We start from the raw sequence: 10,136 nt of genomic DNA, 5'->3' as shown, positions 1-10,136 counted from the left end.
ATAAATGTAGTGTTTTTAAAATACAAACAGACTTCTGGCTTCCTGTTCAGAAGGTCGCACTCGCTCTCCTGATTTCTTTTTTTTGGTCGCATCTTTGGCTTGTATCTCACTTCCTGCGTACGTTCTTTCTCTCGTTTAATCAGCCACTCTGGCATGTGACCCCTTAGTGTAGAAGTACTAATATCATGTGATGTGGTAATAATAAACAGGGGAACATTGGAGCCCTGCATTTATAACACTTTTAACATACTAATCAAAAATCTTGACAGTTTGCATTTCAGTCGACAAATGCACGTCAGCTCTGGCTCAACAGGTCACATTTCTTTGCCTCAGATGTTCACGTCATGTTTCATCTGACAAAGAAACTGTTTTTTCTTCTTCTTTCATACAGATGGGATGAAGGCTCACCACAGTCAAGTCTCTGCGGTGCTCAGACTTTGAAGTGAGATTACCGGGGCCTCGGCTACCAGACAGAAGGTCACCGCTCTCTCACCAGGCTGCTGCCTCCTCTTCGTCTCCCTCCACTCAAACTGATCCAGCCTGCCTCTCAATTAAATCTGAGGAAGAAAATCCCATCTGGCTGTCAGACACAGGGCGGACTCTCAGATACCAACCAGAAATGTCGCAGGAGACTCAAAGACAACCAGAAACAATGAGCCACAGATAGATCTTTATTTAAATTACAGATGAATTTATATTAAATCTGCACAAAGATATTTCCAGAAAACATAAAGTATATCTCTCTGAATAAATGATCTAACCCTGATGATCTTAACCTTTCTTTGGATTTTGTTTGGACATTAGCTGTGGGCCGTTTCAATAAAGGTAAATTTGCTCCCGTTTTTTCAATCTGAGAAATTTTCATTAACAAAGCTGAACCAAAAGAAAAAAAAAGATTAAAATATTACAAAACAAACAAACAAAAAGAAAAAGAAAATCCCATATCATGGTGAAGTCCATACTGATTAGTGATTAGCCTCATCACTTAAATCCTGGTGACCCTCGACTTGTGCACAAACATTTTTGTAAGTGAACTAAAAGTTTTCAGTCAGGAAAAAAAGCTACATGAGAATTTATTTTGTCGTGAAGGAAATGAATGCTTCTCTGATACTTGGCTGCAAGCCGTCACCAGCTGTCATCTCTTCATCCACACGAGGTCAGTGTTGCTCACTAAAATGAAAATAATGCCTGTATTTGTTTACATAAATGATCTGTGGTTGTGTTTGTTGTGTGAACGGAACCGGAATATTCTCAACCCGAGGGAAAAACAAAAGAGCAAAAAGGCGTAACAGGCGGCTCTGAGCCTGGCTTGTGTTATGAACTGTAGAGTCATATTTCAGTAGTCCTGATTCTAACTGCGGCATTTCCCCAGTAAAACGGCTCAGAGAGAGAACTTAAGTTTATGCATTGAAACATTTTAGTGACTGAAAATGTGACAAAACTGAGCGCAGGTTACGAGCCACGAGGACGGGGCGCACCGATGTCACACACTGAGGTATTTTTAATGTAAACACGTTTCTCTGTAGCACCTAATGCCAAGATTTGGTTTTTTGCACTCTTGGTAAAGCAATAATTTTATCATAACAAAACAGTCACAGTGCATCTGCATCCTGATAAACAAAGTAAGAGCATTTACATGAGTCCAACATTAAAGATCACTGCACACGGATTTATAAAGCTTATTGTCATAAAAGGTGGAACATGTGTCAGTAAAAACGCACTTTTATCACGTGCACATCCACAAACGTTCAGCCATCTTTGACCCTCTGCAGTCACCGGCCTCTGTTTCCAGCACTAATTTACAATTATAGTTTTTACTGTTCAAGCAAGTGTTTAAATAAAACAATCATGCGTTGAAAAGATAAATAAAGGTCAAAGTTTCCAGTTAAAGTAGTGCTCTTTCTGTGTTACTGTGTTAGAAATATGAATTTAAAGGCTAAAAAGTCATCTGTGACCATGTGATTGATACACTAATTACTGTATTTCAGGGGATTGCATAGCTAACAATGAAAATAACTATAAACTCATAAGTGTAAGTAACATATTTAACCTTGATTAAATATATAAATTGACACTGTTTTACACTTTATTGGTTCTAAATTGTTGCATTGATGCATTTACACTGTGCTGTATACAGCGCCCTCCAGAGGTGTTGTTTAGTACAACAATAGCCAAGTCTTGTTTCATTTTCACGTTTTAAATAAATTAAAGTAATTTAAAAAGCTTAAAGTAGCAAAAGCAAAACACACGCGCCATCTTTTCTTGTTATGCTTCCGTACAGTGCAGGAAGCTTTGGAAACCCCCCCTCCTCTTACCCCGTCTGACTCTGGATTTGAGGGATTTCTAACCTCGATGATTTCGTTTGCACGCTGCACACATTCAGTAATCCTGCCATGGTTTAAAATAATACAGGTTTATTTGTCGTCCAGCGTTAACCCGAGTGTTAAAATATGTGTCAGTCAGGTTTGGGGGGGTTGACAACGTTGGTGGTGATGTGCTTTTGGTAAGAAGGCGAAAAGCAGGTATTGATCTTTTTCATGATTGCAGCAGTTGAGTAAACTAACAGAAATGTTCTTTCAGAGTTACATTAGATTTTTATGTCGTCAGCACCGTTTCTCAGTCTTGGGGTTGCCTTTCAGGACGATGTGAGGTAATCCGACAGCCCATCTATCACAGGGCCAGTACTGCAGTCCAGGCAGCGAGTACGGTATCTCGTAGTTGGCATCCAGGTAGGCTATCAGCGTGCTGCCGTAGGCTACAGCTATCACAATCAGAATGTGCCTGAAGGACGGATAAATCGAAGGTCAACACAAAGACACGAACCATTATTTTCCTAAAAATGGGGCCTGTTCAGGATGTGTTCACGGTGGATAAACGATCCCAAGACTGGAGATCGGGGTTCACGGTACCAACGTTTGGAAACGCTGATCTAATGTTACAGTAAACTCATCTTTTCATTTTCATTCAGGAATTCATCTGAATGTTGATTCTGTTCATCTGGACGTTTTCGGTGGGAGAAACGTTTCGTCATCATCAGGTGACGTCTTCAGTCTCAGCTGACTGCAGGTTTCAACCTTATAAACAGGACATTTGCACAATGACTGAAACTAGTGCCACTGAATAACTCTTTCAAGGATGAGGATGTTCACATCCTGGACAGGGAGGAACGCTGGTTTGAGCGCGGAGTCAAGGAGGCCAATAATGTGAAAAGGGAAAGACCATCTCTGAATGAAGGAGGGGGCCTAAGGGTGCATCTCTTAGCACCGCCCCCCACCCCCCAACCGTGGGGCGACCGTGGTTCAGGGGGTTGGGAAGCTCATCTGTAACCAGGAGGTCGCCGGTTCGATCCCCCAGCTCTCTCCGTCTCCGTCGTTGTGTCCTTGGGCAAGACACTTTACCCTACCATCGGCCATCGGCCCCTCTGGCCAACACGTGATGGCCAGAGGGGCCGATGACGCGATATGGCAGCCTCGCTTCTGTCAGTGCGCCCCAGGGCAGCTGTGGCTACAACTGTAGCTGCCTCCACCAGTGTGTGAATGTGAGAGTGAATGATAAATGGCCTGTATTTGTATAGCGCTTTTACTAGTCCTCCCTAGGGACCCCAAGGCGCTTTACACACCCAGTCACCCACCCATTCACACACACATTCACACACTGGTGGAGGCAGCTACAGTTGTAGCCACAGCTGCCCTGGGGCGCACTGACAGAAGCGAGGCTGCCATATCGTGCCATCGGCCCCTTTGGAATGTGAGAGTGAATGAATAGTGTCTAGAAAAGCGCTAAATAAATGCAATCCATTATTATTATTATCATTACCTCTGTCACCATCTTACAACGCTGTGATTGCAGCCAGTCCCCAACTCTCTGAATGGCACTCATGGCCACTGATAAACGGTCATGACAATTTGCACATTAATGATCGAGGAGCTGAGCTCACAGCTCATTGTTCCTTCAGTGGCTGGTTTCAGTCATTGTGCAAATGTCCTGTTTATAAGGTTGAAACCTGCAGTCAGCTGAGACTGAAGACGTCACCTGATGATGACGAAACGTTTCTCCCACTGACAACAGAATCAACTTTTTGGGATTTACTGAGCTGGATGATTGAGCGTGCATCAAGACAGTAATTCATCTCGTTGATATGAAACAAACATGCAGACAAGTGAAGATAAAGAAATAAAAGAAATGAACGGGAAGCCAGGACTTACCAAAAACCATGCAGGTAGCAGAAGTTGATCCTCTGCCAGAAGCTGCAGCCAAAGCGGTCACCAAGCCAGCAGGAGATGGCGAGCACCCACAGAGCGATCGACAGCTTGGCGAGTCGCAGAGCCTTCTGGTCAGTGCAGCTGAGAATGACGGAAAATGGATGATCGCAGGAAATCAAACGGCAACGTGCACAATCAGGTTTTCACGTGTCTTTTTCTTACCATTTCATCTCCACAGTCAGAGTGTAAAGCAGATGGAGGCCGAAGCAGTTTAACGCGTAGGCGTTGGCCGTAGGTTTGACGAATGACGACACCGAGCTGATGACCGTGATCACCAGGACGAGCTTTGAAAACGTGGATCTGCGTCGGAGCGCACAGAGAAATAAACATGCACCTGAAGCAGACTTGAAACAGACATTTAGTTTATTTTGGCATCGTACTCCAGCCCGTACGGGTTTGATTTCACCACACGCTTTGTGTAAAGCATTCTGTGAGGCTGGTTTGGATCCTTTTGTGCACGCGCGCCGCGGCGCATGACAGTGGCTGGTTTGGACGGGTGCAAAGTAAATAAACATGATTGTTACAGCAGTCTAGGAAACCATGAAAGAAAACCTGAAAAACAGGTTGTCCTCCCTATACTCACACTTCTAATAAATAAACTCGTCATTGAGCATTCTTCATGTGCAATAACAGGGAGGCCTTTTTATCTAAAGTTGTGATTACCTGATAAACACAGGTCCAAAAGTCACTTATTTTAACCTAATTTTGAGTTGTATGTGGATTCCTGCTACACTCGACAGCTAATTCTCTGCCTTTTAATAGAATTTGTCTTTGTATACATTTATAAAAGACAGAATTTGCAGAAAAAGTCCTGAATAAAAATTGTTTCTTTAGGATCAGGAGCAGCGATGTGCACTCAGGAACCTCCTGTGTTCACCTGAGCTCTGTGACTAACAGTCAGGGCTGCACGTTTGTGGACGAGGAAGCAGGTGAACCAGGTGAGGCTGGTTTCTCGGCTATGTCGTGACAAATTCAGTAGATATAAGAACTGGAGTCGAGTATCAGTGTTGAATTATCATTTGGGAGCTTTTAACGGGAATTTTTTCTTAATGTGACGGTCAAAGATATGTTGATGCAAGTAAAGACTGAAGAAACTTTACGAGTGGCCAAATCAACAATCTGGCAAGTTCAGCAACGCCTGAAAAGGCCTGAAAGACCACAGAATTAGGGCTGTCACAAACGATTATTTTGATAGTCGACTGGTCACCGATTATTTTTGCGATTAGTTGACTAATCAGATCATCATCCATTGGAGTAAAACATACAGCTTATTGCACCAGCAGCATCTGCTCTTATATAACTATCATTAGCTTACAGCTTGAAGTGTTTAAGGTATGTGCTAACTAAAAATAAAGACAAGATGATAGTTTATTAAATTTTAATGAAATTTGCAGATTGTTTCGGTGAAGTTTAATAAACTCCTTGCTGTCTAAAATATAACAGGACACCGGAGTAAATTCTCGAGCATCTCACACTTCTGATAATCAGCTGTCTGCTTGACGTTTATTCAGCTGTGTAAAAACTATAACTTTAATCTCAGCCAAACAGATTTACTCAGGAACAAATAAAATACTAAAAAAAAGCCAAACAATAACATTTTTAAGTTATCTAAGTGACTTATATATCATGTTTAACCTGAGTAGCGAAAGACGGCGGTGGGTTTGAAAACGATTAGCCGGGAGTCCGGTGTGCTCACGGGTCTAGTTAGCCTAGCCCCCGGCTAGCTATCGAGCTAGTGGGTAACAGACATCTCCGAAAACGTCGGAGCGCTTTTGAAAATATGTGGTGTCTTGATAAACTGAGCAGATATTTGAGGTTTACACAGCTACATTCTCGCCTGAAAATATGTTAAACGTTTATTTTGTGACCCAGAAAGAATAATAAGAGTAATATTAAAACTAACTAGCTGCCGCCATTGTTGACAACTGAGCTGGGCTGCGCTATGAATTCTGGGACACAGCTTCTTCTTCTTCGGGGTTTAACGGCAGCTGGCATCCTTGTACATGCAGTGCTGCCATCTTCTGTTTCAGTCCGTTATTACACTCTTAAATCCTACTACTTATTCCTGCGTCTTTTGTGATCTTACAAAGCTTCAAACGATGCGTCGACTATTAAATCAGTCGTCGACGATTTTGATAGTCGACGTAATCGTGACTAGTCGACTAATCGTGGCAGCCCTACACAGAAGACAGCTCACGTGCACGATAACAGAATTATTTCCAGGTTTCAGAAAAACAACTTCTGGAGAAGGCAGGTAAAGGTCTAATATCAAAACATGCCTTCATGAATGGAAATACAGTAAGTTTGCAACAAGGCGTCCAGCACGGCTACATTCAAGAACAAAAAGGCTACATTACAGGAAAACATCTAAGCGCTTGCACAGCTGTCACTGGCGTTTATTGATCACGTGATTGCCGATAGAAGTAGCAGAACGAACTGTGAAGCGTGCAGGGCTGTACTCTCTGCTCACACAGTGTTTGTAGCGCAAATGGATCATGACTATTCTTCAACAGCCAAGCCAGTCACCATTTCAACACAACAGAGCAGCAACTGAAGGTGGCTGCAGTGAAAGCACAATATTTGGTGACATCTATGAGTTCAAGACTTCATTTTCATTCAAATATTAAAAACAATCCTTATATTATAAATTAGATTAGTTGGTCCAGTGACTCTTGAGCCTTTGAAAATGGGGTTATGTGGATAATTACACAGTCATACTGTTTGATTCAAAAACACTGAAGCAAAATGTTAAAAACGTCACGATTAGACTTCACTGTAATCACAGAGGAGCAACCCACTGGAAAATCACTGTGAGGTTATTGGTGCCAGGGGGATTGTTTCGCATATCAAATGTTCATTCGCTTGTCCCACCTTGTAGTTTAAATATTTACACAGGTTGGGTGGAGCTCTGTTTTTACAGCCCCGTGTCCATCAAGGTGAAGACTGAACCACCACGTTTGGGACAATGACGAGCTGTTAAACTGGCTCCTCGTCCGGCCGGGATAAGGTTTCACAGTGTTGGAAACGCTCTGTTATTGTTTTGCATCGTCCTGAAAGACCACTCATCTCCTTAGAAACACGCAGAGGCACGAATAAACGCCGGACACAAAGACCTTGGATTAAGTTGTCGAAACACAGATCGGTCATCTGTCGCTGGGTTAATGGTTACAAGGTCGACGTACCTGTCTTTTATAAAAGAAGGGAAGAGTCTGCGAGGGAACCAGACGGCATAACCGACCGCCAACACCCACAAGATCGAGAGCTCGTCCAACATCTGACCGACGAAACTAAGAGTCATGTGAAAGTACGCCGAGAACAGCCCTGCAAAGAAGAGAGAACGAGAGAAGGATGTCGAATTATTCATGTTTTTAGAATTTTAGGCGAAGACAAGAATAAAACGGGTAAAGTGAGACGTGTTACTGCACGTTCACAGATGGTTAAGAGCAGTGCAGGGGAGACATGCAGAGCTTCTTCTCTTTTCGTGCTTTAGTTATTACATTTAAACTCTTTCGCATACTGGTTAAACTGGTTTGGCAACTGTTGCAACTAATAAGTATTTCTTTTAGTGTCGTAAGACTTTAAGATAACCCAGTCGGTTCAGAGAAGCTTCAAACATCTGCTACAGATCTTCCTACTTGATAACACTTTTCTTGTGATATCTATTTCATCTATACCGAGTCAGCCTGTTTCACAAATACAAAACATTTTGTGGATTTATTTTGCAGACATACAGTTGGTTTAAAGAAAGAAAGAAAGAACTGACCTACAAAAATCATCATGACCCAAACCAGGTGGATCGCCAAACTCCTCTCTTTAGCATACGGGTGCAGAAGGTAGAGCATGATGGGAGAGATAATGAAGAAAATGAAGCTGCTCATCTGCAGGGAAAACATTCAATCGATCACAAGTCCAAAGTGTGGCTTTGAGTTGCAGTTGTTGGGCTGATGGCGCCACTGCTGAATAAAAAGCTTTCAGTTTACCGTGTTGAAGGACTCGACCACATGCTCAGAGTGTCTGTAGTTGTCTTCGCACCAGTCGATTTCTGAACTCTCATAGGAGAAAACTCCCGCCATCCCCTCGCCAGAGTGAACACCTGAGAGACGCAGGGACGAGAGTGGCCGCTGACTCTGGTGTAACAAGCACACCTGCATTTTTCAGTAGTCAAATTAAGCTGTTTGTATATGTGGTTTATGGAAATCATTATCCCAGCAGTCAAATGCTAATCGCACCCTTTTACAATTTCACTTAAATGTCAGTCCCTGCTGGCGCCTACATTTCCCATGATGCAACCGGACAGCATGTCCAGCAATGTCATAAAAACAGCCCAGAAAATGTGACCGATTCAGACGTTGCTCCACTTTTATTATATTTTTATGACATGATAAAAATGGCGCCGTATACGTATGGTTAATGTTTTGTAAGCATTAGTGCACCACACCAACACGATCCAGTTAAATCAGAGGTCGTTAAAAACTCTGACTTTTGTCATTTTGAATATCAAATTCATCTTTGCTACTACAGTAAGTTCATTTCCATAGTTGTTTCCCTTTTAATTGCTGGGTTCACTTTAGCGTAGGATGAGGACACTTCACACGTCCACGACTGTTTTAACCTTCGCTGCACGACATCTGACATCTGTGCTATTAAAACACAACCTGCCGTCTTTCCCAGAAGGCTGTCAGATGTGGCACAGTGTGAATGGTGCCTGGTTCACAGTATTTGTTGGACTTGATTTATTGCATCATTATTATATGGCTTTTATTTACACTTACAGTGTAAATAAGGGGGGGGGGGGGGGTTCACATTCACAAAAGTACACATTGGACTTCAGCTGGATGGAATTGCTTTTAAACCTCAGTATGGCCTCAAAACTGGGACTAAAATGTTCCCAATGAGTTTTATATCCACAGAGGCCAAGGCCGCTAATTTCAGTCTCACCACTGAATCTGGATATTTTCTACAGCAAAAATATTACCTGGAGCTTTCAAGAGTACTTAATTTATTATGTAGCCTAAACAGGAAGTCGTCATCAGAACACCACCCTTCATGCTGATATCTGAATTACAGATTTTTAACAGTGTCAATAAACTTATTTATAGGTGTACCTAATAAAGTGGTCACCGATGGGAAAAGAAGTACTCCGCCTTTAAGTACAAGTTGTAATACTATTGAAATATTACAAGTCTCATCATATATGTACTTGCTTTCCAGAACAATCGATGTCAGAATACTAACATATTACTGCACAACACTCTGTTATGTACTACAGTGTAAATCAGGCGACTGAACACTGAAAGAAAAATATTATCTATAGAAACAACTCCCAGTTTATCTGTTGATTAGAACTGTATGAATAACCTAGACTAGGAAAATAGGCGGTTGAGTTCAAAGGTCATTAAGTAAAGGTGGTGAAGTACAAGTATAAAGTATGAGAGAAAGTAGTTGAGCACAATATATTAAGTAACAGTAAATTACTATTTATTACCATCCTGAGGAGGAATAAACATCGAGTTTTCCTGACAGGGAAAAATCTTTTTGTCAGAAATATGAATGAATATTTGGACAAAAAAAGTGTCCCAATAATTAAAAAGTTTATTTTTCTTATTACAGGGTGTTACCATGGGAAACCGGCTCTTACCTGCCATGCTGTCGTCCTGCAGCCCGGCACTGCTGCTCTGCTCCAGGTGCTGCAACAGGTGGATTTAACGAGGCGGGGTTTTGAAACGCTCGCGATCCCGAAGCACGAGCCCAGGAACGTCACTGACGGTCACGCGGAAAGGTTTCAAATCTCTGGGACAATATGTCATCACAGAGAAAATGTCTGGAATGAGCTCGTTTGTTTTTCTTTCTTCATTGACAGTTCACCAGGCCCCG

At 42.2% G+C, this 10,136-nt stretch overlaps 1 protein-coding gene across 2 annotated transcripts; it reads right to left on the bottom strand.

Annotated features, from left to right (window-relative positions):
• Window positions 1-711: 711 nt before the first annotated feature.
• acer1 (alkaline ceramidase 1) lies at window positions 712-9,945 on the bottom strand. Of its 2 annotated transcripts, none has more exons than XM_087830550.1 (7): window positions 9,901-9,945; window positions 8,243-8,355; window positions 8,026-8,140; window positions 7,445-7,583; window positions 4,425-4,562; window positions 4,206-4,343; window positions 712-2,781 (listed from the first exon to the last, which is right to left on the bottom strand). In XM_087830550.1, the coding sequence occupies exons 1-7, from the start codon at window positions 9,905-9,907 to the stop codon at window positions 2,604-2,606; spliced, it is 828 nt and encodes a 275-aa protein (XP_087686676.1). In that variant the 5' UTR covers window positions 9,908-9,945; the 3' UTR covers window positions 712-2,603. The 2 variants fall into 2 exon arrangements, with proteins under 2 accessions (XP_087686676.1, XP_087686677.1); XM_087830551.1 differs by having other exon boundaries at window positions 8,243-8,389; window positions 9,901-9,918.
• Window positions 9,946-10,136: the final 191 nt, after the last annotated feature.

The sequence above is a fragment of the Neolamprologus brichardi genome, chromosome 17, assembly GCF_056152115.1.
Source record: "Neolamprologus brichardi isolate AB-2024 chromosome 17, ASM5615211v1, whole genome shotgun sequence".
Taxonomy (NCBI): domain Eukaryota; kingdom Metazoa; phylum Chordata; class Actinopteri; order Cichliformes; family Cichlidae; genus Neolamprologus; species Neolamprologus brichardi.
The sequence above is the reverse complement of the archived record's forward strand: the minus strand, read 5'-3'. Positions and strand labels throughout refer to the sequence as shown.